Genomic DNA, 24,705 nt, shown 5'->3' with positions numbered 1-24,705 from the left:
GAATTCTTATGGTTATGACTTACAGCTTAGGAAAATTAAAAATTCAATATCTCAAAAAATTTGAATATTTCTTCAAAGATCAATCAAAAAACTGATTTACCAAACAGAAATAATTAAAGTAATTGAATAATTTAAGATTTCCAAATCAGGTTTAATTATGCACTCAATACTTGGTTGGGGCTCCTTTTGTATGAATTACTACTTCAGTGCAGCGTGGCCTGGAGGGTCAGCCTGTGGCACTGCTGGTGTGTTATTGAAGCCAGGTTGATTTGATAGTGGCCTTCAGCTCCTCTGTATTGTTTGTCAGATGTTACTTATCTTCCTCTTCACAATACCCCATAGATTCTCTGTGAGGTTCAGGTCAGGTGAGTTGGCTGGCCAGTCAAGCACAGTAATATAATGGCCATCAAACCACTTGGAAGTGGTTTTGTCACTGTGGGCAGGTACTTAAGTCCAGCTGGAAAATTAAATCAGCATCTCCATAAAGCCTGTCAACAGATGGAAGCATAAAGTGCTCCAAAATCTCCTGGTAGATGGCTGCATTGACTTTGGACTTCGTAAAACCCAATGGATCAACACCAGCAGTTTATCACTGACTTCAGAAACTTCATACTGGACTTCAAGCAGCTAGGATTCTGTGCCTCTCAAGACTTCCTTCAGACACCAGACCGTGATTTCCAAATGAAATGCTAAATTTACTTTTATCTGGAAAGAGGACTGTGAACCACTGAGCAATAGTCCAGGTCTTTTTCTCCTTACTCCAGGTGAAATGCTTCTGTCTGTTTTTTTCTGGTTCAGGAGTGGATTGGTTCTATGAATGTGACAGCTGTAGCTCTCTTCCTGAAGACGTCCTGTGACTCTTTATGCCCTGACTCCGGCTTCAGTCTACTCCTTGTGACACTCTCTCAAGTTCATGAATCAGCTTTCCTGACAATCTTCCCAAGGCTGTGGTCATCCCTGTTGCTTGTGCAGCTTTCCTACCACACTTTTTCCTTCAAATCAACTTTCTATGAATATATTTTGATACAGCACTCTGTGAAGAACCACCCCTTTCAGCAATGACCTTCTGTGGCTTACCCACCTTGTGGAAGGTGTTGATGATTGTCTTCTGGACAACTGTCATGTCAGTACTCTTTCCCATAATTGTGGTTGCATGTTCTAAACTAGCCCAATAGGTACCCAGTATTTATACTCAAAATTAATCAAACTAATCAAGCTCAAAATGGAATATTCAAATGTTCTGAGATACTGAATTTTTTTATTTTCCTAAGATGTAAATAGTAACCATCAGGATTAAAACAAAAAACCTTGAAATATTTCAGTTTGTGTGCAACGAATCTAGAATATAAGAAAGTTAGCTTTTTTTAATAAAATTACAAAAAATAAAGAACTTCTCCATGATATTATTTTTTTTTAGATGTACAGTACCTGTGAATGGGAAAGGAAAAAAGGTAAATAGATATTGACAAACTCAACACTGCTTCAACTGTCAGTTTAAGGGTTAACCTGCTGCACACTGAAAGCAGATAGAAGGTGACACAGACCTAAGACATAAGCGTGAAGCCCCTGGATGTCTATCTGCTGCTGTCCGAGTGTGTGTCGACCAGGAGGAAGACCCATTGCCATCACAGCGTCAGTGACCAACACCAACCCTGCCACCAACACACATACACACAGAATAACTTTACTACAGTGAAAACCTGACATGCATTTCATTAAACTATTTTGTATTGTCATAAATAGTCATTACTAGGTACAGGTTTGTAGTTTTGTGTGCGTTTGTGAATACCTGCGGGATTGGCTCTGTGTGCGATGCGCAGCGCTGCAGGGTGTGTGTGTATCCCGTCTGCGATCATACCGTAGTAAACCGTCCGACCTGGTGGAACACGATCACTTGTGAGCAATCCCACAATGCCCGGGTCTCGATGATGAAACTATAACAAAACAAAATAGTATGCATCGTTCACGGTATGCATATTCATGTTTTAAAATTATTGCATTTATTTATTTTCATGGGATGGTAGCGTACTAGGAATATGATGTTATTTTAAACATGTATTTGTGTGCAATTGCCTGCTAATCACTGAATGTGCATATGTGTGTGTGCATGCCTTTCCATTAATGTGTGTGTGATACTAACAGGCAACATGGCATTAAATAAATGTGTAATGAATGTGGCTCCATGCTGCACAGCCTCTTCAGCCTGAGAGACATCAGCCATAGAGTGACCTGGACAGATAAAACACTTTAGAAATGCTCAGCCAGTTGAGAAACTAGTTAGAAATAAAATAAGAAATAAGAAATGACATACGCACCGAGTGACACTGCAATGCCTCTTCCTGACAGTTCACGGATTGCTGCCGCGCTATTGGCTAGTTCTGGTGCGAGGGTTACCATGGCTACATTGTCCAGGTGCCCATAAGTCTCCATCAGGTCGGCCACGCCACCTGCTTTAAAAGTGCGGAGGAACTTCGGAGGGTGAGCGCCTCTCTTCTCTTCACTGATGAATGGCCCCTCCAGATGAATACCTGAAACAACCGGGAGTAAAAATCATTACAAAAAGTCTAATCAAATCAAATATGAAATAAAATATCAATGTAACTACAGAAATACCAACACCAGTGTTAGTTTAAGTATTATAACTGAGGTCCTAATATGGTTTTTGATCATTGTTTGAAATTAGTTTTTATTTAATTTTATTTTTTCTGCTTTTCTGTGTCTAGTAATTTTCTTTATAATATATATATATATTTAATTTTTTTTTTTTTTCAGTTATTTTGGTAAATCAATTTAAACAAAAAAACAAAACAACAGAAATGTTTTTATATGGTACTTTATTTCATTTATCGTTTATTTTCTTTCAAGTACCAAAAAAGATTTTTGTTGTTTTTAGTAGCTTTATTTTAATAATACAGGTCAATAGACATTTGAATAAAGTAAAAAAATCTATTTATTTTGTGTGCACAGTGCACACTACATCTGTGTACACCTTACCTAAAACTCCTGCCCCCTCCGGTCCTCCGTCCTGAGCTTTGACCTCAGGAATGACCTGTGGAGAGAAACACAGCATCATTACTGGTGCTAGCAGCATCAAATCAGAATATCAGAGTGATTTCTGAAGGATCATGTGACACTGAAGACTGGAGCTATGATGCTGAAACATTCAGCTTTTACATCACAGAAATCAATTACATTTAAAAAGACATTCAAACAGAAACAGTCATTTAATTTGTTTACTGTATTTCAGATCCAATAATGCAGCCTAGGTCAGAATATTAAAAATGTTACTGTATTTCTGATCAAATAAATTCAGCCTTGGTCAGAATATTACAGTTTTTACTGTATTTCTGATCAAATAAATGCATCCTTTGTCATAAAATAACTACTTTTACTGTATTTTAGATCAAATAATTGCAGATTTTGCCATAATATTACAATTTTACTGTATGTCGGATACAGATAATGCAGTCTTTATTACAATATTACTGTTTTTACAGTATTTTTGATCAAATGAATGCAGTCTTGGTAAGCATAAGAACACAAAAACATAACTATTCCAACACATTTTATTTTAGATACAATATCAGATACTATAAAATCTCAAGGAAAAAGAGCAGAGGTGTATTTGTGTGCATGTTTGAGCATCCAAGAGACTAATGAGGAGTGGTTATTGATCTATAGATTGTACCTTATGGTATATGTCTGGTGGAGACGTGACAAGGGTCGGGCAAAAGGAAGTGACACCGTGTTCTAGAATCTTTTTGGCCACCAAAGCCACGCCTCCTCTGATGTCACTGCTGGCCTGGGAGAAGTCGATGCCATATCCACCTATGAGTGAGAAGAGGGGAGAAGCATAGCATTACAAGTATGCACACAGAGACTTTTAGATAAACTGGTGAGTGTAACAATGTCAGCCCAATGTGTACTTCTACATTAGACTTATGCTGGTTTTAGAGTCTTGTTTACCATTTATCTGTACATCTATGAATCCAGGTGCAATGATGTTATCCTCGCAGTCAACTTTGTGATCCGCAAAACCCTCCTCATCGAAGAACAGCTTCTCCGGGTTCAAAATCTTGCCCTCACGGACCCACAGGTCTTCCCTACAAACACACAGATTTCCCTTCAGAATCACTTTAGAAAATTTTATCAGGAATCAATTAGAGCTCATAATGTTTTAACCAGCTTTTATAATTACACCAAGGCATTAACATGTATGTCATCCAACATTGTTAAGGCCAGTCTAATATAATATGTGAGAATACATGTGAATCTGTACTGTTTGCAACAAACTTCTTACGTTAAGAAAAATGATAATTATAACTGTAAAGAAATCAGAGGTGTATCATTATGTGTTACCATTGCAGCTTGTGATCCTTCAGTATCCTGCAGTTCACAAACTGTGTGATCGGGGCATCTGAAACACTCTTATTGGACGGCATCTCTCCCAATATCCCACCCTGACACTTAAAAATACCCTGTAGAGAGAAACCAGAACTATCAGGTCTTGCTAGTGGATCATCCTGGTTTGACTTTATCCACTGGACATCTTGATAAAAACCACATAAAAACAGAAAATACGTCCATAAGAAAACAAAACGTGATTATTATGTATTTGTGACAACTTGAAAATTTAATGGCGTAATGTAAGGTTTTTAAATTAATAATTTTGATTTAATTTATTAACTGGACATCTCAAACCCAAACAGACTGCAAGTAAAACCGAAAGTACTAACATCAAAAAATATTAATAAAAATAAAAACTTGTATGATGCACACTTTATATGGGCTAATATACTACATTTAGCACCTATATAATTATGGACACAAAAATAGGTACTTTTAAATTTTTGATTAAAAGTGCTATACAAATAAACTGACTCGACATCCATGAAATACAATGACCTAACAATCATTGCCCCTTTGAACAGATTTTATCTCTTTTTTTTATGACATAGTATTTAACTTTGTACTGTCAAACATATTTACGCAGAAAGAAACCTCCCATGTAAACGGACAACCAGATCTGTGAACATCTGGATTATAATTATTTTTCTTACTTATTATTATTCAGCACATAATGGCACCGTTTTTAAGACAACAAGTGGTGCTTTTACACAGTTAACGATACACTGTTACAGCAGAAGGTAAACAAAAACACCGGAAGCACGGATCAAACTCTTCATTCACTCATCATACAGATACCAGTTCATGAGAGGGACATGACAGCGGCTGTAGTTTGATAAACACACTTACCGTTAATTCACATACTTTTACTCTGATGCTCCGCTTGCTTGTGTCGTGCTCGCTAGGAAGTCAGCACAATCAATGCGTCACGCGCGCTGTCAGCTGATGAGGAGGCGTGGCTAAAACACACGCGCTCCAATCGTGTTTTGGTTTTAAACCGCGGACACAGATATGTATATTTAAATACATTTTAATTTTAGGACAGAAGCTCAAAAATATCTAAAAACAATGTATGAAAAATGTGAACGCTGTAAAATGTATAATTTGTAAACATTTTGTTTTTTATACTAACCTTTGATATTATCATTAATCATATTTATCATAATGTATCCTTTGGTTGTATTTGTAATTGTATATCATGTAAATCATGAATTAATTAATTGCAATATATATATATATATATATATATATATATATATATATATATATATATATATATATATATATATATATATATATATATATATATAGGGCTGTCAGTTTAACGCGTTAACGTAATTATATTCAGGTAATTAAAATATTTTAATTCAATTAATGCACTGGCCCGGACCCAGAATCTTACATTTCATACAGTTGACTAATATGATGCAGGACAACCACTCCATATATGCAGTTGTGCCCTAAAAATGCAGGATATTGGGGCAAAAAAAAAAAAAAAGAGTTTTTGTATCATATTTATTCATATGATGAGCTATATTACAGGATTTCCGTGTTTTTTTTTGTTTTTTTTTTCACGAAGAACACGAGGGCACATGTGAATTTATACAAAAATCCAGTAGATAAAAAGTCAATGTTGTGCAAAATTTAAACACAATATTGTGCGTTTTGTTCAATTTTATCAAAGAAAATATTGCCTAAAAAGTCACCGCAGAACCGTTTTCTGAATCGAATCATGAAGAGATTTACCGCCATCTGCTGGTAGTTTCAGTTTCTTCTTTAGGGTGTCATTTCATTTATATAAAATAATAATAATAATAATAATTTCTAATTATTTACTTACTTATTTACTCTAATTATTTTAAATACTGTTTATATAACTAAACTGTTTTAGTCAATATGACTTTTATTGGATGAACAAAAAATACTGAGACGTTTCTCAAATTATCTTCTTTTATGTTTCATAGAATCCATACTTTATGTTAGGCCATTGTAGCCTAAACGTTTAATACAATAATAGGTTTGAATGATCTTTTGGGGGGCTATTTCACACTCAAATTTCACACTTAGTTTGCGATTAATTATATATATATTTTTAAATGAATCGACTGACAGCCTTAGAATGGACTGTTCTCCAGAGAGAGTTAGGTCTGTCTGTTTTCTCACACTGTGTGCTCTAGGCTCTAATGCTTCTTTAAGAAAGCCTGACGTATCTGTTCACTATTGTGTGCTCAAAGCATTAGTGTTTCTTTGAGAAAGCCTGTTGTACCGGCTAGTTTCTGCCTGCAGACGCAGTAAGGAGGTGGTTGCCACTTTTATTTTATCAATGCATGCTTTTCTCGGGGTTTTTTTGAAACAGTGAGGAAGTCAGGGAAAAGACATGTTGTTTATTTTGATGTTTTTGTTTGCTAGGTAAGTTGGATTCCCTTACTCCCAAGTAGCATCCTCTTTTTGTTTGTCATTTTGGCCTTAACCCCCTCCTGAAGCTAGAAGCATTTATCTGTAAGCCACTGACACTAACAAAGTCAAGCGCAGGTTACTTTATCTCAGTCTCTCCGTGTGCACTGAGGCTGCACATTGATTTCAATGCACATTAATATCAAAGGACAGACGTGAGCTCGTAGCTTTACCGTCAGACACAAATCCCTCGCACCTGCGTCATTACTGTTGGGAACGGCCCTGTAGAGCCAAACATGGCCGTCGTTTCCCACCAACCTCTAACCTGTGTCAGACAGCTGAACTCTCTCGTTCACAATATCACACATTAAGAAAAATAGAGCGATCAAACTAACTCTCTTCATTACCAAAACAACACATCAGGCTATTTGAGGCTATGCTGCAGTTGTTCTGTTGTTGAGGTTTGTTTGCTCAAGCAGTATAGTTCATTTAAATGAATTACATTTTCTGTCTGATACATAAGGAGTACTAAAAAGCACATTAATGAGCACTAGTGGAGAAAGCAACAAACATTTTAAGCATGCTGTTTATAACCAAAGGGTTGAAATTTAACCAAACGTTAAAATTAAGAATAAAAAAAGAAATAAAGGGAAACAATTAACCAAGGGTTGAATTTAATAGGAAAAACAGAACAAAAATATAATATTGTAAAAAGGAACAAAAATAAATAAATGGAATGTATAAAATTATATTTACAATACTATCATTTAATTAATAAAATGTACTAGTAAACTATTAGCTATATAAATGTCATGTTGTTATTTTAATTAATAATTATAATTATTCAGTATTAACTTAAATTGATTTATCAAAGACTCAGTTAAAACGAAACTATCTGAAATAAACCTGCTGTATATTAATAAAACAAATAGGAAAATACAGAGATAGGGATGACTTCTTAGAAGACATTATTAGAAGTTAATAGTTTACACAACATTAAAAACATTTTCTTTAATATTTCTGTGGCGAGTGGGGCGGGGCCGAGAATCGTGGGAACGAGGGGTGGGGCGCAGGTGTAGCTCATCTCCAATCACTACACCTGGCCTCACTCCTCGTTCCCACGCCTCTCGGCCCCGCCCCACTCGCCACAATTTCATTTTATATCATAAGGAATTAAATCAAGCAGCGGTTTAAGAATTTTTAATTCACACATTTATCGCATTTCTTTATTTTGCATTGATGGTTCCATGAAGAACCTTTAACATCCATGGAATCTCTTAATTGCATAAAATGAGAAATTAATATTAAATAAAAACAAACAAAAAATTATTAAATTATGAATGCATTACATATTAAAATGTATTATTGAACTGATTAATTAATCTTTTCTAAAGAGTTAATTTAAAATAATATCCTAAATAACTATTACCTCTAAATCCAAATGAATTCTGAGAGTAATTATCATGAAATGTTAAAATGCTAATGACCTCTCTCTTGTTTGGGCTTCTGCATGTACTGTATATTTGTGTTGGTATATATTTCTGTATGTGTTTTGTTTTGGTCTGTCTAGGAGCTCAAGCATTACCTCACTGAAGACCGCTCTGACATGCTTGACCTGATGATTCGATTTATGAAACCGCGAGGGTGAGGTGTGTGTGTTGGTGCATGTGTTTACTGTGTGGTGTGTGTGAGCGGATGTTTTAAGGGGGTGTAAGTGATGTCGATCTTTAAGGCATAAACTCAGTGCTCATTATAGATCAGAGGTTGAGAAGTGAGCTAACTGGTTAATTTGAAGTGATGAAATCATAGACTGTGGATAAAATGCATCATTGATTCAAACTTGAAGGCCGTGTATCTGTACTCTGTGTCTCCATCCAAACCTTTAGTGTCTCATGGTCCAGAAACTACAGGGAATCGGAGGTACAGGAATCTAAGAATACAGCTCACAATAGAGTTTCATTGTGCATGACAATAAAATAATGCAATAAATAAATAAATAAAAATAATTCTATATAATTTTAATATTTTTTTTTCTTTTAGACTCCCATAAAAAGTACATTTAATAGTATGTTACTGTAAAATTACATTAATGTCTCACTATCTACTTTTCCACTGTAAGATAACTTGTTTTGCTGCATTTTTACAGTCTTTTATTACCAGTATGGCCATATTAAAAATGTATAAACATTTTAAAATAAATAAAATGTGGAAATTTTGTCTTTGCAACTAAATTAAATAAACTTAAGTGGAAGCAATAAAATTACCTGAAAAAAACAAATGCATTTAAAACCAAAAAATACAAATTAAACTTGAACAGTAATATATATATATATATATATATATATATATATATATATATATATATATATATATATATATATATATATATATATATATATATAAAAAGAAAAATGCACATACTGAACAAAAATACTATAAATTAAAGTAAAATGAAAATATTTTTTTTTAAATTAATTTATAAAATAGGGAATAATATATGTGGGCCTAAAATGAATTATAAAATACTAAAATGTATTAAACAACAAATGTGTTCATATATATATAGGGATGGGTAAAATACTATTTTCTATTTAAATGAATTTAATCTTAGTATTTTTGTAGTTTCAAAATACATAAAATACTTTTTGCCAAACAACTTCTTTATTAGACAGCTGATTTCTGGTATCAACAAGTATACAACTTCTACTAGAAACAAAAAAATACTAAGATACATATATCATACATTTCTTAAATATATATCTGTTTGTATTTATATCTATAAATATACATAGTACACCCACATATACATTTAAACAAACTTTTATTTTGGATACGATAAATGGTGACAAATCAATTTGACAGCACTATATATGATACTTTAATTATTATATTTGCATTAAAATATAAGTTACGTCTGTGGTTCTCAAAGTGGGGTAATCAATTACATATACATTTTAATTTAACCTTTATTCGATTAAAGTTTTTCTTTGCATTTAAATACAGTACGTTTTTTTTTTTTTTTTTTTTACTTTTAGGTACAACATATTTTAATTTATCATTATTTCAGTTTTTTTATTTATATGTAAGCACATGTGGCTGACAACAACAAATATTCTTATGAGGAATAAAACTGCCTCATTTCTGAACTCTGCAGAGCTGTAGCTGAATAACTAGGACTGCTACGCTGCAGTATTTAAATGAGGCAGGTGTGAAAGCACCCTTAATGTTGGTCATTATCATGGTACTTGGTATAAAAAGACTGATTGTTTATGACATGTTTACTTTCTCACTTCTCCTTTTTTACATTTGCTGTCTGTCTCTGTTACTCCTTCTTTTCTTCTCTTCCGCCTCGTCTCTCCTTCTCCTCCTCCCTAATACTCTCAGTTCTGGTTTGCCCATCTTTGCGTGAACATCACACGGTTTTCTCTCTGATGTTTCAGGATGAACAAAACAAGCAAGGCCATCCATGAAGGTAAAGACAGAGGAGCTAGCCGAGCGCTGATATTTGTCTGAACAACAATAGTTTTTTAGTAATAGTTTTTGTAATTGTGGGTATGTGTAGATGTTTTAATATTTATTTAACATCTTATCTAAACATGAAATACAGTGAATGTTGTTTTTGCTCTCTACTAATTGCCATGTAGTTTTTCCACACTGTTAGTTTATGTATATTTTTTCTGGTGCTAGATATTTGTACTGATGTTTTATGGTGAGAGCTTCAGCAGTGTAACAGTTACTTCAGAGAAAATACAGTTTCTGTGCACGGTGTAAAAGAAAGGAAACGTGTGGCAGCTGCTGAGAAAACTGCACGCAGGTCCTCCCTTGGGATCTGTCTGTGAGCGTGTGTGAAACGAAACCGAGTAAGACTGAAAGTGTGAGGGTGACACATGAAGCAACTTTAGAAGATGATGCTTTTCACAAGAAGTTTGTCAAACCAAGTGACAAATCCACAATTCCGCAAGTCATGACATTCTTAGAATGTTTCTTCCTTGTTCTGTAATTTCACTAATGAACAAGGTTTATATTTTAAATCTAAAGAAGAGATTAAATGTGTTTGTTTTAATCCAATTATTTTGATTCAAATGTTAACAGATTTTTTATTATTACTTTAAGTTAATCAAAATAATTGTAACAATTTCACCTTCATTTTTTAAAGTTAGATAAGATTCATCTTTTTTTTTTTAAGAGATTTAAGTTGAAATTACTTAAAAACCAAAAGCCAATGTGAATAACAACTGATTTGTATTTATTTATTGAAACTTTCAATCGTCATTCAGGACAAATTTGGGAAAAATCTTTAAAAAAAATGTTTTTTTATAGTTTCCTTTCCTATAGTTTTTTATAATTGGAGCGGTTCAAGACTTGGCTATTTTGTAAGTTTGCCACCTGAACACACAGACACACACAAAAGAGGACTTGATTCAAAGCATAAATTGAAAAAAAGAAAAAGAAAGATTTGGGTTCACCGCTGTTCTCAAAAATTGCTAGTAGATTTCATGGTTAGAAATAAATGACAAGATTTGATTAAACTCTGGTACACTGTACATTATGTAAATCATAGCTTCACTTATATGTACAGTACACACCAAAAGTTTGGAAACATTTTAATTTTTTTGAAAGAAGTTTCTTCTGCTCATCAAGCCTGCATTTATTTGATCAAAAATACAGAAAAAAAATATATATATTTTGATATATTATTACAATTTAAAATAATTGTTTTTAAATCTATTATACTTTAAATTATCATTTATTTATTATTTTCTTATCATTATCATTATCACATGATCCTTTAGAAATCATTCTAATATGATGATTCATCATCAAAGTTGGAAACAGTTCTGCTGCTTAATATTTTTTCAGAACATGTGATACTTAATAAAAAAAAAAGCTATGTTTTTAAAATAAAAATATTTTGTAATAAAAATGTACACTACTGGTCAGTAAATTGGGGTCAGTATTTTCTTTTCTTTTTTTTGTTTTAAATAAAATCAATACTTTATTCAGAAAGGATTTGTTAAATTGATAAAAAGTGATAGTAAAGAAAATATATTATTAGAATATATATTATTATAATTTTTTATTTTATTTGGAATAAATGCAGTTCTTTTTAACCTTTTATTGATCAAATATATATTAGACAGCAGAACTGTTTCCAACACTCATAATAAATCAGAATATGAGAATGATTTCTAAATAATCATGTGATAGACTGGATGTTACATGTGACACTGAAGGCTGGAGTAATGATCCTGACAATTCAGCTTTGCATCACAGGAATAAACTATTTTTTTTTTAAGTATATTCAAATAGAAAACTATTTTTTTAAGTTGTAATAATATTTCACAATATTACAGTTTTTTTCTGTATTTTTGATCAAATCAATGCAGGCTTTATGAGCATAAGAAAATTCTTTCAAAAACATTAAAAATAGTAATGTTTCCAAACTTTTGGTCTGTACTGTATATAAAACACTGCACTTCTTGTTAGATGCTAACTGCATTTCATTAGCTCTGTACTTGTACTCTGGATAATGACAATAAAGCTGAATCTAATCTGATCTAAACATGATATTTGTGAGGTAGAAAGACTGAAATAGTATTTTCTTGTAAAATGTTCTCCAAAAATCTTTATTTTAATTACAACTTTTTTTACAGTGAGTTTTTTTTCTGTACTGTGTACACAGCCTGTGTACATTTATATAAACCAGCATGATGAAGTGAACTTTCAACTCCTGGAAAGAAATTAATTTCCATGATCCATTCATACATGTCCACAGGCTACAAAAGAGTTATCACAACCACGTTTGACAGTGTGTACCACAGCAAATCAAGTAAAAACTTACCTTCACATAACACAGCTGTCTGTGTGTAGCATTACGTCATTAGAAATCAGATGCTGGTTCACTTATTCATTTCTTTGTGTGTTGTTTAGCATCTCGACCTGATTGGTTGCTCTACACAGTTCCAGCTTCAGCCTTTCTGATTGGAATTGTTGTGTTCACATACATCTGCAAAACACAGCGTCCCAGGAACAGCAGATGTAAGGCTACTGTAAACTCACCCAAACATTTACGCAGAGAAATACTTAACACAAACTAAAAATAGATGATTGATCTAAACAAACACATTTTTCTTGCAGTGCCCACAAAGCAGAGGACAAACACAACTGGACATTTTGCCACACACACTGACAATGGGTGATGCATTTATGTTTTCCAATACATTTTCTTTTTCTTTCAGTGTAAAATGGGTAAATGTTTGCCAAAACGCACACTTTATTCAGAAATACCTTAATACATTTTAATAAAATTAGTTAAACATTTTCACACCCTCAGTCCATCCAAGATGTAGATTAGTTTGTTTCTTCATCAGAACAGATTTAGAGAAATGTGGAATTACATCACTTGCTCACAAATGGATTCCTGCAGTGAATGGGTGCCGTCAGAATGAGAGTCCAAACAGCGGATAAAAACATCACAATAATCCACACCACTCCAGTCCATCACTTAATATCTTGGGAAATGAAAAGCCAAATGCTTGTAAGAAACAAATCCATGATTAAGTTGTTTTTAACTTTAAATCATCGCTTCTGGTCAAAATCCATGATAATCCATAATAATCAAAGTTCATAATCCATAATAATGCTTCCTCCAGTCAGTGAAATAGTCTTCGTTTGTCCTCTCACATTAAAATCCAAAACCATATTTGTTTAGAGCTGTTTTGGACTGATTTCACTTGTAAACCGCTACTTGATCTACATATACATTGTATATTTCTCTCCTGATTCAGATGAGGCAATCTTTCCAGAGAAATCAATATCATGGATAGAGGACTCGTATTATACCAAGCATAGCTTTAAAGTTAAAAACTATTTAATGATGGATTTGTTTCTTACAAACACAAAGCTTTTAGTCTCACAAGATGATGGACCTGATGGACTGGAGTCATGTGGATTACTTGTGGATTATTGTGATGTTTTTATCAGCTGTTTGGACTCTCATTCTGACGGCACCCATTCACTGCAGAAGATCCACACTGGTCAGCAAGTGATGCAATGCTACATTTCTATGAATCTGTTCCACAGCTACATCTTGGATGGCCTGCGGGTGAGTATATCTTCAGCTTATTTTCATTTTTGGGAGAACTTTTACAATTACTATTAAATCAAGCCATGCCCTTGATTTTCGAAAAGGTTATTTGATGTTTTTGAATGTGTGTGTTATCACAGGTACATTAAGAGCGGTGCTCAGAGGTGTATGGAGAGCTCTGAAAACAACAAGAAGGGTAAAATACTACAGTGTTCAAATCTCAAATCACAGTGTTCAACATAATATCTCTATGTAAAAGATGATTGACATACAGTACCACAAAAAGAAACCCTAAGAAGCACAGTCACTATTTTGTCTGCTTCGACAGATGAGACGCAGTCATATGAGAATGTAGAAGCAGCTATCTACAGCAATCAAGACAAAGTCACATACTATGTTTCTGCAGATGAAGGTATTTCCTGATCAACAGTAATTATGTGAGTGGTTTTACTGTGCAATTAAATGGTGGTTGGTTTTAGATTATCTTACCCCAGATGCAATTGGGGAAGAGGAAGCTGTGGGGCCACAGAAACATCACAACACCCTACAAATGCCTAGCAATCTGACAACTACGGGTGAGTGAGAAAACAATACTTTATACATATATATATATATATATATATTTATATATATATATATATATATATATATATATATATATATATATATATATATATATATATATATATATATATAATATTCAGTACACTGCAAAACTTAGTTGAATTTAAGTTTGATTATTGTATTTTTTAATTTTTTTACATTATATATATATATATATATATATATTACTATTACTATTTAGGTTTAATTTATACTTGAGATTCAACTTAAATTTTTATTTATTTAATGCTTTAACTGGCATTTCTAATTTTCATTTCGTTTAGGTATTTTATCCAGGATTTCTATGTTAATTTATTGGATTTATTTCCCTTAGCAATTTAAAAAAAATTTTTTTTTTTAGATTTAGCTAATTATAATAACCCTGTATTATACAGCTCTGAAGAGGACACAGGCAAAAACATGGTCTATGATATTTCATAGCATATTTATTTCATTGAATTTTTTTTTTTCTAATTAATGAACATGATCACTATATATTCCAAAGCTTTGACTGCTTATTAAAGCTCCTCTATATGAAGGTCTTAATGTAGGCCTGAAGAAAAGGACATGACCCGAGTTGTGTTTGGAGTCTGATCTGATTTCTCTCCAGATGGAGAGTCGTATGAGAATATGGTGGAGTGTTTATATGCTCAGCCTCGCAAACAGACACAGAAGCTCCGACACTCCACTGTAAACGACGGTGAGAATCTGATATTCTATTAACTTCAATATATAATAGACAAATGAATGTGTGGTAAACTCTCTTCAATATGCCACAGATTACATAAATCCTGATGAAGATGGAAAACAAGACACTGGTAAAGATTTCACTGTGTTTTCATATATGCACATGTACGGTATGAAATATTGTAAGAACTGTCATAGACAAATGAACGTGTGTTAATCTCTCTTCAATATTCCACAGACTACATAAATCCTGATGAAGATGGAAAACAAGACACTGGTAAAGATTTCACTGTGTGTTCATATATGCACATGTACGGTATGAAATACTGTAAGAACTGTCATAGACAAATTAATGTGTGGTTATCTCTCTTCAATATGCCACAGACTACATAAATAGTAAACAGCAGCCCATGGCACCATGGAGGATGGTGAGTGTGTGTTTATCAGGTGTTGAAGACATGCATGTCTCTTTACATGTGATTAAGCGTGTGTGTGAACGCTTGTTTCAGATTCATATGAGAAGATGAATGGAATCCCAGTCTCGCTGCAGATAAAGAAGAGATGGAAGAAGGCCGTGTGAATGAAAGAGATGCAGAGAAATGGACAACTGCAATCAAAATGCAATTAACTGAGAGATTCTTTTTTAAATGTAAACCTTTAGGGGCAGCTACTGGATGACAACTAATTATATATATCTTTTAAATATAAATAGCCTATATCAATTATACATTACATAAAAAAACAACAACCTTGAGATTGAAATCAAAATGGACTACTTGCTTCAAAAACTTTTAGGGCACAATTAAACACAGCAAAGAAACAATGACACACAAGCCATGTTTCACTTTCCAATCAAATCCTGAATTGCACTCAAAATGTTGCATGGCATAATATTAAAAGGTGACGATTTTTTTTTTTTTTTGTTAATCTTTTTAGAATTGTTTTTTTATATATTTGTATTACGTTGTTGTTGTTGTTGTTTTTTTTTTTTTTTACAGTTTTTACCTGTTTCTTTGTTTTGGCCCCTTTAAAGTCACACTATGCACATTTTCGCCGCTAGAGGGCGTATATTCAAAATAAACAAAGACAACTACCCAGTAGCCGAGTGTGGAATCATGGGAGTTGTAGTCTTCATCCTCACAGCCGATTCAATCCAACCGTACTTGTGGTACTCGACCAGAAATCATGTTCATGATTTATTATCGTAGTAGAATGAAGCAGGGTGAGACTGGAAGCGGTCGATGTGAAACGAAGCCACAGCACAAGCACACGACAAAAATACCTACAAGTTGCTTTTAAGATGTTCTGTTCAAGCTTTTATTTGATGCGATCTGGGTGGAGAAATTCACATTGTGTTTAGAAATAAACTGGTAAATATCACAAAAATGTCCTGGTCCTATATTACTTTAAAATTTTAATTTAAATGTATTACTTCTACATAATTAATGCAATTATTTGAATAGTAACGTTACATATTTATATGAAATGAATGTTACTTAACATTTAAATAATAATTTTCATATATGACTAATTGTTTTTTTATGCATTTTTGTTTAATCTCGTTTCATAAAGTCTCTTTGTGAAATTCATTATCTGGGTTGCAATTTTCAAGAACTTCCTGAACATTGTTTTATTGCTGTAATAATATTCAAGTAAATGTGACAATATAGACTCCATGAATGAGATTACTGCCGAAAAGCGAATTCAAACAGCTTTTTCATAATTTTGTCTTCCTACACACAATCATTCACCATCACACCAAATTGTTTTGATTTAAACATGGCACTCAAAAGCAACAACTTGAACTTTCCAAAAATGGGCTACTCTGTTAACACACACCTTAAAAATATACAATAGTTGCAACTTAAAAAAATCACTCTACTCTACATTTTTTCTTGTTGAAAAATGCAAGACACAAGGCTGAGTCTACAGACCTACTGAATTCATTTTATTACATTTTTTTAGACTGATGACCGGAAAACAGACAGCAAAAGAGCATAATGTGTGTCTGAGGATGAGCGACATGAAATGACAAGCCAAGTACAGTTTAAATTCAGAAACTTTCCTCAAATGTACTGTTTTTCACTTAGTGAATAACTGACAGCTCAGACGAGACAGAGGATAGTGAAAGCAGAGCATGTAGCGAGCATTTTAATGTGCTGAAATGGACACAAATTATTCCACATTTCACTTGCTTCTTGGTTGGGCACATGGGTTTGCAGAGACATCAGCAATCAAGACAAAGACATCCTCCTTAGCAAATAGATTTAATTTTGTGATATAAACAGGGCGGCAATTCAATTCTAGAGTGACATTTCTAGAACTTCAGTCCAAAAAGGCTTCGGACACAAGAGTCTCAAAGAGTTTCCTCTTTTCCCGTCATCTTTCTCAGCCCCAGTTGTATTTGTCGTCCTCTGACATGGAGAGGATTTCTGTGACCAGGCCTGTGCCGATGGTTTGGTTGCCGTCTCTGAGCGTGAACCTTTGGCCTTTGTCAATAGCCATGGGCTGTCTGAGGGCCAGGATCAGAGACGCGTCCTCTCCGGGCATCACCAACTCCTAAGAGACCAAGAGACAGAGATATTAACACATTTAAAGTAAACATTTCTGGTGCTGATATATATTAAGTATTTGCACAGCTAAAACGTACCTTGCCCGGAAGCAGCTGTACTATACAAGCCATGTCCCAGGTGTGAGAGAACATGATCGGCATGAAGTTTGTGCAGAACGGCTTGTGTCTGCCGCCCTCCTCTTTGCTCAGGACGTAGACCTGAAGACAAAGAGTTTAAATGATTGATTGGTTTGTGAAGTAGGACAGAGCTGCTGAACTGATGTTTATGCTGTTTTTAAATTCACACACCTGAGCTTTGACCTTCTGGTGCGGCTGGATGGATCCCGGTTTGCACATCACCATGCCTCTCCTGACATCCTCCCTCTTCAGACCGCGCACCAGAGCACCCATGTTATCGCCCGCCTCCGCCCGATCCAGAGACTGGTGGAACATCTCGATACCTGAGGGAACGAGCAAGAAACAGAGAAGATCAGAGCGACAGTTCAATTTCTGTGTGAAGCCGAATCATATCGCTCTTAAACCCCAAGAAGTGATTCATCGCCTTATCTCTCAGCTATTTATGAGAAATCCTCATCATTTGTTGATGTAGTGAAAATGTCAGTGTATTTTAAGAAGCACATGGAACAGAAACCTAAGAAACAAACTAAATTATTAATAATATGTTTTTGTTGTTTTAATATTAATTCTATACTATTACAGTATGTAGTGTTTTGAATTAGCTTTTACTTATATACATTCAGTTAGTCACCAAACCAACAACTCAAAGCTTTAATCTTACACTGTTAATTGTAATAATTTAGTTAATAAAAAGAACACTATAAGACTAAAATTCAAAGACATTTTCAGATTAATACACAAAAAAACAACACTTTCTTTGTGTTTCCAGTTAGCTTCCATAAAAGTGGTTAATACATTCAATTTCAGGCTTTCTCCTTTAAATATGTTAATGCATTGGACAAAATGTTCTCCAAAAACATATTCAAACACTGAAGGGTGTTAAGAGAATCAATGATGTTCAATGTAAGATCCATTCCAAATACATTAACCATATTTTGCACACTAAAGTACTGCCTGTTAAGATGCAATGCATGTTTATGCATTGAGCAGGAAATATTTTCTCACCAGTGATGACGGACTTAAAGCAACGATTGTGTCCGAGAAATTCACATTCATCTCCTTTCTTGATCGTTCCTCGCTCAAGTGTACCAGTGACCACAGTACCTCGACCTGCACACAGAATTCAGAGTCAAACCCACACACACACACAAAATATTAATTACAGAGATGAAGCAAAAAAAAAGCACATTCAATCACACGAATACCACATCTGCACTACCTCAAGAAGAAAGCACACCTGGAATAGAATAGACTCCCTCTACAGGCAGCAGGAATGGTTTATCCAGATCTCTCTTTGGCAAAGGAATATAATTATCTACCACCTCCAAAAGCTTCATAATGGAGTTTACACCCAGCTCCGGCTGCCTGTTCTGAACACACACACACACACACACACACACACACACACACACACAATCATAACAGCAGCACTTAAATGTGTGATTTAACACCATTCAGAATACATCATTCCAGTCTCTTCACCATTGCCTGTGCATACACATATTAACAATAAAAAAGCTGTCTTCTGTTTGAATATTTTGTTAAAGCTGCAGTCCGTAAGTTTTGCATCTTTGTCGCCATCTATGTTTGAAAACCTGGAACTGCAGTTCCTTGTGGAGTTGTATTCCCTGCGTGGGTAGTGATCCAGAGAGGATGAATCTGTTTAAAGCTGAATGTGTAGCTGTCAGTCACCTCAACGGTGTGGATAATCACTGTAGTTAGTAATCACATATTCTAGCCCATGTCTTGGAATATATGAACCAACTAAGAATTTTCACAGAATATTGTCATCTGAACAAGTAACAAGTCTACCATGCTTTGTTCTGACCAACTGAGAAAAAAATAAAAAATTACAATAAATTGCGCTATCAATGGTGTTTTAATCTAATGATCGATTAGCACATATCACATCAAACCCTGCAAATTATTATTATTGTTATACTTTGTTCTCAAATTATTAATGTTAACAACATCAGCACTGCGAGACTATGAGTATAGTGTATAAGCATGTAGATTTCAATCTCTGTACAGTCTAATCTCTAATTTTCACATCATTCGAATTTCATATAAAAAATTTTTTATTTGAACCCAAAAAGCAAACGATGCTCCCATCGAACTGATGGTCGTTAAAATACACATCTTATGTGAACCCAGGCCCTCTGTAATCAGAAGATGGAATATAATTTAATTTAATTCACTTGTTTCATATAATCTTTCTTGATTACAATCTGCCATCAAAACGATTTTTTGACATTTAATTATTTCAGCTGCTGTAGGAAAAGTCCATAGTGCCATGCTTGAATTTCTCGCAAAAACCTAACCGAACCACTTAAATTAGAAAACATTATTGTATATTAACCGTTGTGAATCGGGCTAAGGTAATGCGATCAATGTACTTGCTCAAATATTGATTTTAGATCATTTTAACCCTAAAATGTTACAGACTGCAGCTTTAAATTGTATTTCCAGCGTCATTACGGTCACATGATCCTTCAGAAAACATTCTGTGATGCTGATTTGCTGCTCAGCTCTCAGTAATTATTATTGGTGTTCAATAATTTGTTGTAACAATATTACTTCATTCTTAAATCACTCCATCTCTATCCTTACCTCCAGAGCACAGAGTGCCGATCCAATAATAACTGGTGTGTTTTCTCCGTCGTATCCGTACTCTGTGAGCAGCTCTCTGATCTCCAGCTCCACCAGGTCCAGCATCTCCTTGTCCTCCACGGCATCGGCTTTGTTGACGAACACCACCACGTGCTCGACGCCGATCTGCCGCGCCAGCAGGAGGTGCTCACGCGTCTGTGGCATCTGACCGTCGGTCGCCGCCACCACGAGAATACAGCCGTCCATCTGAGAGGTGCCTGTGATCATGTTCTTCAGACAGAGACAGGTATTCATAATACAGATGTCATGATCGTGCATATACACACACACACACAATAATGTTGGGTCAGTAAGATTTGTTGAAAGAAGTATCTTATGCTTGCCAAGGCTGCATTTATTTGAAAACGGCAATATTGGGAAATATAATTGGAATTTAAAAGAACTGCTATCTATCTGAATAGGTATTTAAGTGTAATTAATTTTTCTTTATTTTGTAGTTTTCTATTTTAAAATGTAATTTATTCCTGTGATTCAAAGCTGTATTTTCAGCATCATTCCTCCAGTCTTCAGTGTCACATGATCCCTCAGAAATCATTCTAATATGATTTCTTCTTCTATTATTATTATTATATTTTATTTTTTTGTGGGAACCATGATACGTTTTTTTTTAGGATTCTTTGCCCAAGTCAACAGCGCTTATTTGAAATATAAATCATTTGTAACATTATAAATGTCTTGACTGTCACTTTTGATCAATATAATGCATGCATGATTGATAAAATAATAATTTATAAAACATATAGTTCGGTCCTTGATTCTGATTGGTCGAAGCTGTTGTAAATTCCTCTACAAACATCTTCGCTTACTTCTGAGGAACTACATTGTTTGGTGGAAGAATACTGTTTTATTAATATCACTACACTTTATTTGCTCTGTCTTACTCTGTGAAACCTTATTACGTATATGGAATAACCATTTTATAAAAGCAATAACTCCCTGCTTACATCGTGCCTAACAATGTCTCTTAGCTGTTATAGATTCACTGTAAACCACAGATACCTTGGGCTTTATTCTCCTCTTACTGACCCCAAACTTTAGAAAGGCAGTGTAGTCATAGATATGATCTGTGTACGATACCTTAACGTAGTCAGCATGTCCGGGGCAGTCGGTGTGAGCGTAGTGTCTGTTGGCGGTGGTGTACTCCACGTGCGAGGCGTTGATGGTGATCCCTCGAGCCTTCTCTTCAGGAGCATTATCGATATCCTCATACGTCTTATAACTTGCACCGCCGGCCTCGGCAAGGACTGACACCAACAGATGAAGAAGATACACTCAGCGCACCACGTCTGACTCATCAGAGCAAAGAGCAAGCTCCAGTCGGCTTACCTTTGGTGATGGCGGCGGTCAGCGTGGTTTTGCCGTGATCGACATGACCGATGGTCCCGATGTTCAAATGGGGTTTACTACGAGAGAAAACCTTCTTTGCCTCCGCTGCGAAACTCCTCCGACTTAGAGGAACCGCACACTAAAGAGAAAAAAATCAAACAAAGACACATTCATACATTTCAATTTTACTTGTAAATGCTCCTATAATACTATACTCTAGTGGCATTATTTGTCAAACATTCTAATTAAATATACATATAAGTAATTTAAACAAAAAGGGAAAATGTTAGGTTTGATAAATGTTAGCTTTAAGTATAAGTTAGTTTGGATTTAATAGTTATGCAGGTTACAATATTTGGATTTGACTTTACTCTCTATGATAATTCTAAATGACATAATTAATCTTATGCATTTCAATAAAATCTTGTAATGTGTTACGTTATATGGATATCTGCAGATGAAAACACTCACCAGTTTATAAGAGCTGTGCAGTAAACTCGGTGAGGTCAACTGCAGAGCTGGAAAATAATTAGGGAAAATGTGCTTAATGTCACACATAAACCTAATAATTCATAAACATGAGATTTATACTGTCTTAAGATTCAGATACGAGTCCGAAAATTGCTTTAACAATGAAAACAATTAAAAACAGGGCTCAATATCACATTAATCAACCCAAAACAAAACCAATGAATCAAAGCCCCAGTCTCTTAGCTGTCAAAAATAGCACGAGACTGAAACAATCCTAATCCATTTCCCAGAAGTCTAATCTTGACACAGGACAGGTTCTCGGTTATACATGCATGCACACCCTGATGCATTACTGTCATTTAGGTTGCTATATCTCTGCGGTTCATGAGACAAGACTGAGGAACTTGACCTTGCTTATGAAACGCCCGAGCATCCTTCCTCTATCCACTCTGACTTTCACATATAAACTTATATATGATAGATCCCGCTCGTGGAACACTCGTAGCTTGAAAACAGTGTCAATGGCACAGGGGAAAGAAAACGAAAAACATTTAGTAACTTACCGGAGAGGCACGCGCGGATGCCCACGAGTGCAGCCATTTTGCGGACAATGACAGTCTCGCATGCGCGCGGAGACGCACACATACGCCATCAACACTGGACGCGTTTTGCTTACCGTAAACATCCTAAACGAAACAAATGGACAAGTCGGCTCTGGCTGTGTGTGCAGCGAGATTGTGTGAGATTGTGTGCTGAGCGCGTGCACGGTATTATTACTACTGCTGGAAAACATTTTGACACGCGGCCATCTAAATTATACTATTAATAAACACAGAGTTTTTAAATGTACGTTAAGCGCACTTAGTTTTTCTCGTGTTTTATCTTTAATTTGTTCCTGGAGTAGAATGTGATTCAGTTTATATTTGCCCAATGGTCCCTTATCTGTGAGATATTGTGTGTAAGTTAAATAATATAAATGAATACATTAAAACATTATCTACGATAAAATATCAGTAAGTCAGAAATACATAGTTGAAAAAAATAATCTGTGAAAAATAATGTAACTGATGTATTTATGTATATATCTGTAAGTAAACAAAAAAAAAAAAATCTAAAACATCTGATATTATATATTTTTAAGTGAAATAATAATTAAAAAATTCCCGAAATAATAAATTAAAGAAATATGTCAAAACATTTCAGTTCACAACGTGACAGGAGCAGTTACCACAAACAGTCAGCAAAATAAATATTTTTTACAAATTGTAAATGTGATTTTGTGACTATCATTTGTCTTTACAAAGCGTTAATAACGAATGTATTTATTGGACCTATTTAAAAAAAAACATTTATGGACTAACAGAAAAACACTGATGTGTGATGAATCTTTTTCTCATTAGATGTCAGAAGGTGGAGACAGGCATCACCCCTGTAATTTGTAAGGTGTGCTTCAGATGGCTGTGGAGGCCGGGTTCTGCTTCTCAAGATCCAGCTCCATGAGAACACCTGATGCAAGTGGTTGACAAAACAGTAGCGCCAGCCACCATGCAATCTCACAGATTTAAGGGGGTCGCACACCGGACGAGAAGCGCAGCGCCGCGTCGCGTCGCGCCACGTCTTTAAAATTCGAACACATTATTCTCTATGAGTGTACACACACCGGCGGCGCCATTCGGCGTCTGTCCGCGGCGCCCAGCTACGACTCAGGACGCTGTTCAAATTTCTGCCGCGCCACAGAGCGCCATCCGCATAGTTTTATATTAAAAAACCCAGATGTTATAAACTGAAACTGAAATTAAAGTACAGCACACTTGTTTCATTCAAATAAAACATTACAAAGTGTTTGGTTACGTTTTCAGCAGCACAGTTGCCTAGACAACAGATACAACAAAACAATAACAGACTTATTATAATAACACAGATTCTTTTCATTAATTAACGTTCAAAACTCAGCTTTTATCAATTAAAATCATATATTTAAAATAATAATAATAGATGAAGTTAAAACTCTCCCATCTTGCTGCGAAATTGAGCTCACGCATATAGAATGTGCGCGTCCAGTGTGCGATACCTCGAGTTGTCCTACATGTGGCGCGACGCGACGCGGCGCGTCTCGTCCGGTGTGCGACCGCCTTTACAAGTGTATGCTGTTATATTGATGTTAGTGTTGCATATTATATTGCTTTCTCTTATCCAACTTTCTAGAGGATTTTTCTGAGAGGAGCTCTTGTAGTAAAGGACAGATCGAGGTCGAGCAGATGAAACGCTGTTTGGAAGTGCTGTGTAGAGATTAATGCAAGGAGAGAGGGAGTGAGGAAGAGGAGGAGGAGGATGAGTGAGAGGAGGTGCTGGAAATGCTTTCTGAGCTCTG

The 24,705-nt window shown here is 34.9% G+C and overlaps 4 protein-coding genes across 16 annotated transcripts in view; 1 reads left to right on the top strand and 3 right to left on the bottom strand.

Moving 5' to 3' along the window:
- Window positions 1–24,705, bottom strand: part of LOC127952830 (N-acetylglucosamine-6-phosphate deacetylase) — a 154,202-nt gene that overhangs the window by 7,672 nt on the left and 121,825 nt on the right. For 2 of the 5 annotated variants that reach the window (XM_052551667.1, XM_052551663.1), the window contains exons 2-9: window positions 4,360–4,449; window positions 3,967–4,103; window positions 3,689–3,828; window positions 2,995–3,049; window positions 2,316–2,528; window positions 2,141–2,229; window positions 1,790–1,934; window positions 1,545–1,652 (exon numbers count right to left, since the gene is read on the bottom strand). In XM_052551667.1, coding sequence (XP_052407627.1) covers window positions 1,545–1,652; window positions 1,790–1,934; window positions 2,141–2,229; window positions 2,316–2,528; window positions 2,995–3,049; window positions 3,689–3,828; window positions 3,967–4,103; window positions 4,360–4,442 — 970 coding nt within the window. In that variant the 5' untranslated portion in view covers window positions 4,443–4,449. Of the gene's footprint in view, window positions 1–1,544; window positions 1,653–1,789; window positions 1,935–2,140; window positions 2,230–2,315; window positions 2,529–2,994; window positions 3,050–3,688; window positions 3,829–3,966; window positions 4,104–4,359; window positions 4,550–5,256; window positions 5,384–24,705 lie in introns of those variants that run through there. The other 3 variants (XM_052551666.1, XM_052551664.1, XM_052551665.1) reach the window with 3 other exon arrangements.
- The window catches only part of LOC127952811 (Fc receptor-like protein 5), a 140,874-nt gene that overhangs the window by 95,402 nt on the left and 20,767 nt on the right, over window positions 1–24,705 (bottom strand). The window lies entirely within an intron of this gene.
- LOC127952844 (uncharacterized) lies at window positions 10,127–16,861 on the top strand. 3 transcript variants are annotated; one of them, XM_052551691.1, is made up of 11 exons: window positions 10,127–10,273; window positions 12,733–12,840; window positions 12,940–12,997; window positions 14,029–14,084; window positions 14,217–14,300; window positions 14,368–14,463; window positions 15,102–15,191; window positions 15,271–15,309; window positions 15,417–15,455; window positions 15,563–15,606; window positions 15,688–16,861. In XM_052551691.1, exons 1-11 carry the CDS (start codon window positions 10,243–10,245, stop codon window positions 15,703–15,705), a joined length of 663 nt encoding a protein of 220 aa, XP_052407651.1. In that variant the 5' UTR covers window positions 10,127–10,242; the 3' UTR covers window positions 15,706–16,861. The 3 variants fall into 3 exon arrangements, with proteins under 3 accessions (XP_052407651.1, XP_052407653.1, XP_052407652.1); XM_052551693.1 differs by lacking the exon at window positions 15,271–15,309; XM_052551692.1 differs by lacking the exon at window positions 15,417–15,455.
- On the bottom strand, window positions 17,106–23,052 carry LOC127952828 (elongation factor Tu, mitochondrial-like). The gene is made up of 10 exons (XM_052551661.1): window positions 22,898–23,052; window positions 22,335–22,381; window positions 21,864–22,002; window positions 21,615–21,781; window positions 20,478–20,747; window positions 19,105–19,237; window positions 18,873–18,977; window positions 18,039–18,190; window positions 17,829–17,948; window positions 17,106–17,737 (listed from the first exon to the last, which is right to left on the bottom strand). The coding sequence occupies exons 1-10, from the start codon at window positions 22,977–22,979 to the stop codon at window positions 17,567–17,569; spliced, it is 1,386 nt and encodes a 461-aa protein (XP_052407621.1). The 5' UTR covers window positions 22,980–23,052; the 3' UTR covers window positions 17,106–17,566.

The sequence above is a fragment of the Carassius gibelio genome, chromosome B3 (assembly GCF_023724105.1).
Source record: "Carassius gibelio isolate Cgi1373 ecotype wild population from Czech Republic chromosome B3, carGib1.2-hapl.c, whole genome shotgun sequence".
In the NCBI taxonomy this organism is placed as follows: domain Eukaryota; kingdom Metazoa; phylum Chordata; class Actinopteri; order Cypriniformes; family Cyprinidae; genus Carassius; species Carassius gibelio.
The sequence above is the reverse complement of the archived record's forward strand: the minus strand, read 5'-3'. Positions and strand labels throughout refer to the sequence as shown.

Excerpts from the sequence above, each read along its gene's own strand:
- LOC127952828 (XM_052551661.1), bottom strand. The coding sequence starts at position 22,979 with ATGTGTGCGTCTCCGCGCGCATGCGAGACTGTCATTGTCCGCAAAATG. Across the intron at positions 22,382-22,897 it reads CATCCGCGCGTGCCTCTCCG|CTCTGCAGTTGACCTCACCG; the intron begins GTAAGTTACTAA and ends ATTATTTTCCAG. Across the intron at positions 17,949-18,038 it reads ACCAGAAGGTCAAAGCTCAG|GTCTACGTCCTGAGCAAAGA; the intron begins GTGTGTGAATTT and ends CTTTGTCTTCAG.
- LOC127952844 (XM_052551691.1), top strand. The coding sequence starts at position 10,243 with ATGAACAAAACAAGCAAGGCCATCCATGAAG. Across the intron at positions 12,998-14,028 it reads GCCACACACACTGACAATGG|GTACATTAAGAGCGGTGCTC; the intron begins GTGATGCATTTA and ends GTGTTATCACAG. Across the intron at positions 15,456-15,562 it reads AGATGGAAAACAAGACACTG|ACTACATAAATAGTAAACAG; the intron begins GTAAAGATTTCA and ends AATATGCCACAG.